The 12,500-nt window shown below is 36.4% G+C and overlaps 1 protein-coding gene across 11 annotated transcripts in view; it reads left to right on the top strand.

The window, feature by feature from the left end:
- The window catches only part of LOC135212608 (sodium-independent sulfate anion transporter-like), a 245,240-nt gene that overhangs the window by 155,004 nt on the left and 77,736 nt on the right, over nucleotides 1-12,500 (top strand). For 3 of the 11 annotated variants that reach the window (XM_064246180.1, XM_064246184.1, XM_064246183.1), the window contains exon 1: nucleotides 11,906-12,063. The exons of 3 other annotated variants lie outside the window; for them this stretch is intronic. In XM_064246180.1, coding sequence (XP_064102250.1) covers nucleotides 12,039-12,063 — 25 coding nt within the window. In that variant the 5' untranslated portion in view covers nucleotides 11,906-12,038. Of the gene's footprint in view, nucleotides 1-11,902; nucleotides 12,064-12,500 lie in introns of those variants that run through there. 5 more of the 11 variants (XM_064246173.1, XM_064246174.1, XM_064246175.1 and 2 more) reach the window with 3 other exon arrangements.

Here is a 12,500-nt window from a genome sequence, read left to right on the forward strand (position 1 = left end):
AAAAGTCTTTAAATCAATCTATAAATCAATTTATTTTACAATCGCTCTTGGAATCAACACTCAAATGTTAATGATTTAATTTAGCATTATTTTTTTTTAGGTTACTGTCTCTCAATATTATTATCATGTGTGTATATATATGTGTGGTATATATATATATATATTATATATATATATATATATATTATATATATATAGTATATATATATACATACATACACCCACACCACACACACACACACATATATATATATATATATACATATATAATATACACACATTCACTGTTTGGGTATATTAATTCCCATAGACAGTTATTCTTATTACAGTAAACAATGACGCAGTTGTTGCATCTACTAGTTTAAAACACTGCCTCTCTAATAACCTGAAATACACAAAAGAAAATTTTGAAGAGAACAGAAATGGAGAACAGACAAAAAGGAATTACTGAAAAATAAATGAAGTTATTGGATAACCTAGTGTACAGAGAGAGAATGAGGTATTATTAGTATCTAAGAAACAGGTATTTCTTTACTTTCCATAATCCAATGCAAAATTATTTCCAATAATAGTCGAAAAAAGAAGACGGAGTTGAGTTAGGCAAACGGTATATAAGGACCGTAAGATCGAGAGTCGGATCCCAAGATAATGTAAGATATCTCAACTTCGTAAAAGATGTGGTAAAATTATTTACTAAAACTGAAAAGGTGTAAATTGTTACTGCGCACGACCCTAGGGAACATAATTCGCAGTGAATTATGGTCTCGACGTAAAACCTGAGATTTACCAGAATTGCTTTAAAGGAGGTGTTGTTTGTGGCTGCTGGCTAAGTTGTTTTTAAAAACGGTTGGCTTTAAAACCACAAATACCGAATGTATGTGTATTTGTGTCCGTGCATGCTTGTGGGTACGTATTGCCGTTTAGCCCAAGTGCTCAAGACCATATCCAAAAACATGCCTTTATTGTGCAAGAATGTCACCTACATTGTTGAGAATAGAGTCGACTTGCCCGCTTATTATTTGTCACGTTCTTCGTTGCACCGAGTGAAGTCAAACGGTTTTATTTGTGTTAAGGAAAAGGGTTTTAGATCCTTTGTTCTTGGAAGTTTGCTGACATTGCGAGATAAAGGCCTTCAGGACTGGTGGCCAGGAAGGTAATTTGTTAATAAAAAAGCTAAATTAAGAGATATTGATAATTCAAATGTTTCCAATTCACGGTGGACTTCAGCGACTGCGACGTGTCACATACACGAATAACGGGAAACATACCTGGAAAAGGACTTTTGACCTGTGTTGTACTTGTTCTTATCTCCCAGGCCAATTTTGCATGAAAAGGCGAAAATTGCCTTTTTCATTTTTTTCAACTTGACTAATTATTAAGTATATTGTTTAATGTTTGCGGCTGTTTCAGCCATCAACTGATGGCGGTTACCTGGCAGGTACTGATCCTACAATGAAACTACTAATTTTATGATATAAAATGAATTATGAGTTCTTTGGGGTTTTTCCTGTTCATATGCAGTTCAGATATAGTAATGGGCATGATAACTTCATAGTAATTTGTAATTTTAATCACTTGACTACAGGCTTGTCTGTTAAGCCTTACTTGAATACAATTAGTCAATTAATTCTTTTTTATAACTTCTTAGAAAAGTATTCGTCAAAAAGCCAACCTCGGTGCTTGAGAGAATTAACTCAAGAGCTTTACTTTCCAAGGGGATTTAACAGAAATCCGTACTTCTCTAAATTCCACATTTCACGGCCTGGTTTTCCATTTTCAGGATTTTTCCCACAGTGATGTTCAGTACTTGAAGTGAGGATGGAGTTAGCCAGATAGGCTGAATTTAGCATGCTGTTAGTCTGGTTTTAGTTTTCTGTAAAAGAAAACTATTGTGCAGGCTTTGTCCGTCCGTCCTTACTTGATTCTGTCCGCCCTCAGATCTAAAAAAAAAAAAATTTAAAAGATAAAAAATAAAAACCACAGAGGCTAGATGGCTGCAAATTGGAATGTTGATCATCCACCCTCCAATCATCAAACATACCAAATGGCAATCCACTAGCATATGTAGTTTTTATTTTATTTAATGATAAATTTAGCCATGGATCGTGCATCTGGTAGCGCATTCCGGAGGTGTGGGACGCACCCTCACTCTACCGCATCTGGGAAGTAACTGAAGGGCCTGAAGCTCTACCTGTCGTAGCAATTTACATGGTACAGAAAACTCGGTTGCGCAGAAGAAACTTCGGCGCATTTTTACTTGTTTTTATTAATGATTGTAAAACTGCCAAAACGTTTTCAGGCACCAAATTAAGAAAATTGCATTAGTGGGCCTATTTCATAGCTTAATTTATCAAGGAAATGTAGGAAAACTAAGATTTATAAATGCCTGACACATTAGAATGAACTGTCAAAATGTAATTGTACTAGGTTACCTATCTGAACTCGTTTGAAGATAATCCTCGGAACAAACTTATAAGGAAGTGATAGATCCTCTTCGGAGAAGCTCAACTATGTGCTTTATAAAAGAGCGTAACTGGTCTTTGTGTCTACTGAAAGATTCTGTTTGGAGTTTAGTGGGAATCTGGGTCTTATACCCACACTTATAATGGGTGTTATAAATCCTCAGTTGCTCATGGACGTAAGGATAAACTTCTATGCAATCTGTGAGCCTCCCATTGTAAAGTACAGCTCCAATGGCATATGGAAGATTAGCCAAGAGGCTGAGGGGCCTCCCCGACTCAGAAAAAAAAAATTGCTGTTTGGATGAAGAGGGTTCCAAATCTGTCCTGGCAGAAACGACACGGACCCCACTCTTCACCTTGCTGCTGAAGGATGTTGTCCACCAATCCTGATTAATCTTGCCATTGAAGGATATTGTCCCACTTAAAGCAGGACTGGATAGTCCAGTACAACTGTGTGTCTCCTCGGATCTTGCTTAGGCATGCGTGGCGAAGTTCTCCTGGGGATGGCCCTCGGCTTGGATGATAACCAACCATTTCTGCTGGGAAGAGAAAGTTGGCCGTACGCCATATGTAGTCGGGCTTGATGGAACCGTTCAGCAACGACGTTTTTCAGCTAGCTTGGAATAGAATGGAACCCAGTCGCCTTACGGAATGATAGGGTCAGTTCATTGCTACAGAGAAATAACAGAACGGCAGAGAAAAATGCAGTCCAAGGTTGTTTACATACATCGCTGATGTCGTGCATATGTGAGTAGGTAATGCCTCTAATTTCTAACTGACCTGATCCGGTAACGGCTGACTTATTTATATCGTAATCTTCAAAATCAAGTGTCTTTCACTGCCTCTGTAAAGGCTTTCCTGACCGTTCTGAGAAAATTGAAGAAAGTTAATGTTTCATCCTGGTCGCACTTATGATTTCTCATGGTACCTGATGAACAAAGTAAATTAATGTCTCCTTCTTCTTATTCACTCCTCTCGTATGGATAACAGGCCCTCAAATCTGATACCTGTTATTCATATGATTATTCATGTAAGTGGTGCAATCCCAAAAGGGCCATCAGCTTGCTCAGCAAGTGGGCACAAGAAAGAAGTGTGCTTATAATAAAATAGAAAAGTGATGGGTGTAATTAGCAGATGAAAAAAAGTAAATCGTTATAAAGTTCAGTATGGTAAGCATCCCCTCTCCAAGAAAACATTTGAGAAATAATTCAGAGCTGTTTTGGTAAAAGGGCATGACGTAAGACGGATAATAAAAATAATATTATAGCTGTTTCAACGGCATTTAATTTATATAGACTCTTCTCATTTCTTCTTAGTATCTTTTTCTCGTCAGCATGTAACTGGTATATCAGATTTCCTAAAGACATTATGTCTTAAGGAAACTTGATGTAGCAGCTAGATGCTGATGAGAAAAAGATAATAAGAAGAATTGAGAAGATTCCGTATAAATTAAATGCCGTTGAAACAGTTATAATATTCAATGCTGCTGCCCTCAGATAAGGCCTCCTCCTCTCTTATAAAAATAATAATAATAATAATAATAATAATAATAATAATAATAATAATAATAATAATAATAATAATAATAATAATAATAATAATAATAATAATAATAATAATAATAATAAAATAATAATAATAATAATAATAATAATAATAAAATAATAATAATAATAATAATAATAATAATAATAATAATAATAATAATAATAATAATAATAATAATAATAATAATAAAGAAACAACAAGCATTATAGTAAATTCTTGAGGATAAACATCCGTGGCAGTGCCAGGAAGACTTCTTTCCAGCGCTCTACTGGCCAATTTTGAATTATGCCACCGAGCAGGCTTTAAAGGTGGCATTGTGGAAGTCCTGGAGAATGACGATTAGTGGTTTTGAACTTTGTTATTATTATTATTATTATTATTATTATTATTATTATTATTATTATTATTATTATTATTATTATTATTATTTTGTTCTAAGAGGTCCAAAATAATAAAAAAATGTTGCGGGTTCGGTGTATAATTTAAAAACCCTTTACAAAGCTTTGAACCCTTCCCTGTGTTCATCTTCCAAATTATTATTATTATTATTATTATTATTAATTATTATTATTATTATTATTAGTACTGGCCAAGCGGCAACCCTTAGTTGGAAAAACAGTTTTAAAAGTTCCAGGGCTCTAGCAGTAAATGCAGCTCAGTATACAAAGAGAAATTTGAGAAGTAGAGAATAAGGTAAAAGAGCAGTAACTAAAAGAGAAGAATAAGTGTAGTAAAAATCTGTAATTCATATCAGCCGGCTCAACAAAAAAGTATTTGAACCAAATTTGAACTTTCGAAGTTCAAAAGATTCATATGCAGTATTTGGAGGATCGTTCAACAGGTTGGTCACAATAGGAATAAATCTTCTAGAAAATTGTGTTACTGAGCCCGACAGCAGGAAAGGCCAGATTTAGAATGAACTCGCTCGTCATACTACTAAGTAACAGACTCAGTGGCGTGATCGGTATGGTCTTGGCCTGCCACCTCGGTGGCCGCGAGTTTGATTCTCGGGCATTGCACTGATGGGTGAGAGATGTGCATTTTAGGTGGTAGAAGTTCACTCTCGACGTGGTTCGGAAGTCACGTAAAGTCGTTGGTCCAGTTGCTGAATAACCACTGGTTCCATGCAACGTAAAAACACCATACAAACAAACAAATAACACTAAGTAGTTGTTGATATAGCTTTGAAAAATCTGATTACGTAGGATTATCAGCTTTATGAATTATGTTAAATAGCATATACAGTGGGCTACTATTATTTAATGGCAGTCAGAAATTACTTTCGAGATTGTGGATGCGACACAGTTGCTGAATAATGCCTAAGACGGCAACAATATTCAAAATATGGAAGAATAAAAGATTAAGATTCTCCCTAGGAAGACCAATACTCCACAAAATTTTGCAAGATATCCTAATATTCCTGATTTTTTCCTCTGTCCGCTGGGCGCTGGTTCGAACCCACGAGAGGACGAGATTACCATCAACTAACAAATTCCCCTTCGGCTAACATATATGAAAATGTATTAATTCCGAGGAAGAGCGAATTGGATATTAAAAGACATTTTTAGCTCGAATAATTTTTAAGAATCACGGTGATGTGATAATCATTCATGTATGTATGTACATATATATATATATATATATATATATATATATATATATATATATATATATATATATTTATATATATGTATATTCTGGGTGATGAGGGTATCCAGTGTCTTCGACCAGCAAACAGTCATACTCTAAGTTTTGTTAGGGTTTGATTTAATCCTCATAATTTGCACTTTGTGATAAATTCAGCTAAATCTTTAAGTGGTTGGGTTAAGGGAACGCTAAGCAAGATCGTCATCGTGGGACATTGAGTCCAATTTCCGAAAATTTGCGAACGGTTATGTTTGTAAAGTCGACTGCCATATGCCTCTCTATTCCGTAGGAGGGGTAGTGCCGTCAGTGCACCTCATGCGGTGCACTGCAGGCATTACTTAAGGTTCTTTGTAGCGTCCCTTCGGCTCCTAGCTGCAACCTCTTTTTTTTTTATTCTTTTACTGTACCTCCTTTCATATTCTCTTTCTACCATCTTACTTTCCACCCTCTCGTAGCAATTTATTCATAGTGCAACCTTTCCAACCCTTCGATCACAATTTCCGTTTCAGCGCTGAATGGCCTCATAGGGCCCAGTGCTGGGCCTTTGGCCTAAATTCTATATTGAAGTCAATTCATATGCCTCTCTCTTACAAAACAATTTCCAGTTTTCTGTATTAAAAAATATCTTAAGTACTCAGCTTATCTAGCCGTTATTGGTGGGAATAAGCCCAACGAATCCTAACGAATTCCTTTGTTAATTTTCTCCTGACAGAAGTTAGAATGTTAAATGTTGGTGATCGCGCTGTTTCCATGAACACTGGAAATATGTCCGTAAGTTTTAAGAAATTAACAATCAAAAGCAATGAAATTAACCGTCACAATAAAAGAAATTAACTGTCACAAAAAGAGAAATTAACCATCAAAATTATAGAAATTAACATCAAAATAAATGAACCATCAAAATAATAGAAATTAACTTTCAAAATAATAGAAATTAACACGAAAATAAATTAACAATCAAAATGATAGAAATTAACTACCAAAATAAAAAAATTAACGTCAAAATAAATTAACCATCAAAATAATAGAAATTAACCATCAAAATAAATGAAATTAACATCAAAATAAATTAACCATCTAATTAAGAGAAATTAACCATCAAAATAAAAGACATTAACCCTCAAAATAGACATGGCATAGACGTAAGTACAAGAAAGCACCAGCAGTTCCCATCCAGGAGAAGACTGACTAAGGTTTACATTAGTTCAGATTTCTTTCCTTCCACTGCTTGCTGTCGCTGCTACCTATGACTTCTTTCAGGCTCGAATATAGATCCAGGCATCGAAGATGTTTGAGGCTTCGTACTCAGTCTTTTTCCCCTCTTTTTTTAGTGGATTGTCATAAAAAAAGTTGCATTGATTGCGGTTTAAAGGTTATAAAAACTTCATCTTATCGAATCTGGTGTTCCGCAGGATAGTGATCTTGAACCGTTGTTGAATGTACGTAGGTATATGTTTGTTTGCCGTTAACAGAAGAAATAAATGAAAGGAATAAAGTTTCTGAAGGTAGAATATTGTTCTATCTGTCACGTCAGTCGTTTGGGGGAATTTTTCCCGCCCTCAAACAAAACGTTTAAGTTGGTTGCTTCCTATTTCCAAAAATTGTCATTAAGGAGGACTCGTCTGTTAGGAGTTTTCGCTATCAAGTGTTGCCTGTGCCTTTAAACTGGCTGCGTGTCACTTGCTTTGCAGTTTGTCTTCATTCACAATCTGTTAAGTGCCATTTTGTCATACTTTCTCATTATCGTAAGAGCGAGTGACGGTATTCCTCCCAGTATGATGAATGTGGAAGCGACTAAGTTTTCAAGAGTGGATATAATATTACCCCAAAGCGCATTACCACTTGACCTCAATTTCTGTCCTTAGTTGTGTATTTATTTTTGTACTTGATTAGCTTTTGACTTGACGTGCTGGCGTTTTTTACCCTTAGACGCTGTTCTGCTATATTAAATAGTTTGGTGTAGTAGCAGTATGTAAGTTACATAAGGATTTTAGTTTTCTTGACTTTCTTTGAGTTTCAAATGCATTTTTTTACTTATCTGGTTTTTTCCAGAGAGTCTTTGGCCTTATTTAGGCTCGTTTCTTGTCAGTGTATATGTGCTAGGAATGAAAACCCTTAATTGATAAGTAACATACATCAGGTAGCTAGTGTATTAATAAAGCGGAGATTTCCATCTAAGAGAATCGGTTTTATCATGAGTCAAAATGTTGGTCGGTTGAGATGAAGCCGACCTTATGTCAGCACCGGTAAGGAATGGAAGGGAGTACTAAGGCTGTTGTGGACCTCAGGACAATGTCCAAAAAAAACTCAGAGACGACTTCTTAGCTGTGAGGAGTTGCAGATGACGCTCGCTTGTGGTGGACACTGAGAGGCTTGCATGCCAAATCCCACTAATGGATTTACAAAAGGCCTACATCTCTATGGGTACTGAATAGTTTCCGCGGTCAGTTTTTACACGTGGGACCTCGTCACGGGATGGACCAGGTGGCATTTTCAATGAAAATGATCCTGAGGTCCATAACTTATAAAGAAATGTTCCTTGGTGTTGTATAATATGCATCTCAGAATTCGTCCTGTTGTGTTCTTTCTGCTTTCAGTTTCCATTCCTCGTTTAAAGTTATCCCTAACTCGCTCGAACACATTACTGATATTGCTAGGAAGACTTAATTATGGAACCCTGAATGTTGTATGTGTTGTGCGTCCTTGGGAACGAATAATCACCGTTCATGTATGAGCTGATTTACTTCCCAGCTCAGTTTTTTTTTTTTTTTTTTTATGTACCGAGAAATGCTACCACTTTACGCCATCATTTTCCACGCACGCTTCCTGTTTAGATTCCTATTGATTGCTTATTTTTCGCTGCAGATGATCTGATGCCTTCGTGGTCGATGTCCACGTGAATCTTCGTAATAAGCCAAAATTATGAAGATTTTGTTCCATATAATTTATCCCTTAAGGAGGCTACTCCGTAGGCCACTTCTCCCTTTTTTATAACTGAATAATTGTAACATATTTCCCTGGGTTTTTGTCTTGTGAGAATGCCACGTGTTCCAGTATTATTATTATTATTATATTATTATATTATATTTTATTATTATTTACATTTTATTATTATTATTATTATTATTATTATGTATGATTATTATTACTATTATTATTATTATTATTATTATTATTATTATATTCCAAGTGAGCCAGTATTATTTTTTTTTCCTCTACAAATCTCCAACTAAAAACCCCTATGGACAAAGTCAACAGACTATAAACTCAAAAGGGTTCTAAAGGGAAATAAATTAATAGCTAGATATGAAGAAATTGAAATGAAACCGATGCACCTGAATTCAGGAGACGTCGTCCGAAAGCAGGAATCCGTTTACGCTTTACTTAAAATTTTGGAAATCAGAAAAAACTCCACGGCCACAATTTGCACTTTATTCCACATTTTAGTTGTCGCCAAAATAAAGCTAAAATTCAAAAGAAGAAGAAGAAACTTGAATGGTCAGCGACGTGCAAAGCAGGAATCAGTTGGCGCTTCATTTAAAAATTTGGAGATCCGAAAACTCTACAGCCACAATTTGCAAATTATTCCACATTTCAGTCGTAGCCAAAGTAAAAGTAAAATTCAAAAGAAGGAGCTTGAAAGGTCAACGACTTGCAAAGGAACCTTCCAGAGAAAAAGAAAGACAAAAAAAGGAGAGAAGGGACTTGGAGAAGAACAGCGAGAGGTGTAAGTAAATAAACAAATAATATTTCGTCGTTCGCTGTATAGTCAGTTTCTGATTGTCAGCCCTCCTTAAAAATACCTCTCCGCCCTGTATTGTTACGGTTGCCACAGAAGTCTGTTTTCGGTTTGTTTGTGTTCCTCCGTCCCGGCAGGACCACGGCGAAAATTAATGAAAGGGACTTGATTAAAACTTGAGGGGAAACATTCGGTAGGGGAACCCCTTCTTCACTCGACCAACTCTTTCGGTTTGAACCGAATTGAACCGCAATCGGTTTTGTCTTCTTGAGGATTTGGTAACAAAACACTGAAACTGACTCACACGGAGGAGGAGGAGGAAGTTTTTGCCCTCTACAGGTGACCCCTGTTGGGCGTCATCGCAGAATTGAGGATTTGTCTTCATTAATTGTTCCAGTTTCATGGCAGACCCAATCAAAAGATAGCTATAGTAGATTCACATCAACCGTACATCTGATGTCTAGGTCAGTCCCTTACGACGCTCCTGGTCGGTTGTTGATAAGCCAATCACAGGGCTGGAAACTCTCAGTCTCTCGAGAGAGTTCACATAGGCAGAATGTATGTTGCACCTTTGTATCCCTCAGGAGAGGTGGAACTTACATCCTGCCTATGTGAACTCTCGAGAGAGAGCAAGAGTTTCTAGCCCTGTGATTGGCTTATCAACAGCCATTCAGGAGCGTCATAAGGGACGGGCCTAGACATTAGATGCACGGTTGAAGTGAATCTATCTTAGCCATTTTTTGGTAAGAGTTTTATTATAAAAGAAAAAGATTCTCATCTCTTGAAAATAAAAAATTGTTAAATCTTAAAGTCGTGTGATACACCCTCGAAAAGATTCAGGTATCCCTTTTTGCAATGTTGATGCTTGTGCACCGTTGGTTGCCCTTAACCAGTTTGGATTTCAAGTTCATTTTGGCCTCTCTTTCTTTTTCAAGTGGTGCTTTGTTTTTTTAAAGTGACTCCTTTATAACTCAAAGACTGATGTTTTTGTATAAATATTCATCGAGAGAGTTCGTTGGATCAACTGGGATCTTTCTTGTATTGCGACAGATAAAGTTTCGCTTGAAATGCTCAGCAATATATGACGTTATATAATGTTTCAGAAAAGTTGTGTCGGTGTTAGGAGTAAATTTCACTCATTTTTACCGCCGTTTCAGTTTCCTGTAAAAGAGAACTATTGAGATGGCTTTGTCCGTCAGCCCTCACTTTTTCTGTCCGTCCTCGGTTCTTAAAAACTACCGAGGCTAGAGTGCTGCAAATTGGTATGTTGATCATCCTCCCTCTAATCATCAAACATACCAAATAGCAGCCATCTAGCCTCAGTAGTTTTTCTTTTATTTAAGGTTAAAGTTAACCATGATCGTGCGTCCGCCACCGCCGAGTCCAGTTCCGGAGGCGTCGCCAACACACATTCTCTTGACCTGTCGTAACTGAAAGTTTCATACTGCAGCACAACGAGAGTTTCATACAGCATTATACGCTGTACAGAAAACTCGATTGCACCCAAGAAACTTCGGCGCAATGTTTACTTGTTGAAGATTGAGATTAGCTATAGTTGGGGAATATTTAACAATATATTTTTCCAGAAACAAATTAGATGAGTGGATAGAAAGTTCACGTCTTCGATATTTTCAATTTCTATTTTTTTTTTTTATTAATTTCGTGTTTTTGGGATTTGCTTACATTTGGGAGTATCGATGCTGCCATCATTAGCATTGTATATCCTCAGAAAATATTAAGCAATGCTTTTTTGGGTTATGCTATGTTACACTATAACGTTTATGAAGTTTTAACAATTTTAAGAGTATTGAGTAATTAAAGGCAGCAATCTATATAGATCAAATGTTTTATTCCATGGAGTCTTGTTGTAAAAACAAAAGAGTTCTTGTAGTTTTCACTTTTAGTCTTGTAATTTCTTGACATCTATGGAGCTCATTAGTTTTGACTATATTTTTTATTTTATTTCGCTACTATTCACGATTAACATAATTAATGTTTGTGTAGGTCGGCATCTTTTTGATGTCGGCTGCTTATGAAGGTCAAAGAGGCTAAGTTGGTCATGATCAAGGATTAGTTTATATTTTAGAAACTAGTTTTAAGTGATTTTTGTATGCTTCAAAATTTTTTTTATCACTTATATCTTGCATGCATTAAAATTATTCATACAAAACTACGCTGGTTTGAAAAAATATTCAAAAATTTTCTTTAGAATAAATTATTTTGGTTCTATCTATGCAAATCAATAACATCGGGTGCCATCGACACCTTTCCCTTAAAGAGTAATTAAATGTGCCCGTCTTTCGTCATGAGTCATAAGCATTCCTTCTGTTGCAAACAGAGTAGTTCCCCCTCCCCCACCCCTCTCTCTCTCTCTCTCTCTCTCTCTCTCTCACCGAATCAGGTACTTGCAGTTGCCTATGAGAGCCCCCAGAGGGGATTGGGGAGGGGGGGGGCGCCTCTGTCCCTTTTCTGTCGCGCCCTACATAAAAGTGGCTGCAACGTTGCATTCGGCGTCATTACTGCCACGACCGCCGTGGAGATAGAGAGACCACCTGCCCGCAGGAGACTTTAAGAGTGAAGATCTCTTCGGTTATTCTCGAGTGTTTGGCCGTTTGTCTTTATATCTTAAATTTTTTTGCGTCATGGTGGCTTCTCTAGTCCAGCCCAGTAAGTATAGTCGCTGTTTCGCGTTTTAAGTTGTGGATGTTAGATTTTTTTTTTTTCCCTGAGATACGGATGTTTTTTCTCACTGTGGTGATTTGATAGATGAGTGAATCTGGTTTGGATTTTTTTCTTTATTGGCGCTGCTTGTTTCCGATGTGGTGGGTATTGCATGGATTGGCCTACGATTTGATTGCAAGGATGTGATTGGCTTTTATTTTTTGACTCATGCCTTGCTTAAAGTGATTAAATAATAAATATATTTTTTTTATTATCTTTGCTTAGTTTTTCTGTAGTATACGTAGAGAATAACAAGAGTGAAGTGTAGTTTTTAGGACTATGTAATTCACATTATTGCCTCAGCCAAGGCTGTTTTTGGTTACGTTTGTCTGTCTGTCTGTCTGTCCGTCTGCGTGTTAGCGACACGACGTGACTTGGATGAA

The sequence above is a fragment of the Macrobrachium nipponense genome, chromosome 41, assembly GCF_015104395.2.
Source record: "Macrobrachium nipponense isolate FS-2020 chromosome 41, ASM1510439v2, whole genome shotgun sequence".
Taxonomy (NCBI): Eukaryota; Metazoa; Arthropoda; class Malacostraca; order Decapoda; family Palaemonidae; genus Macrobrachium; species Macrobrachium nipponense.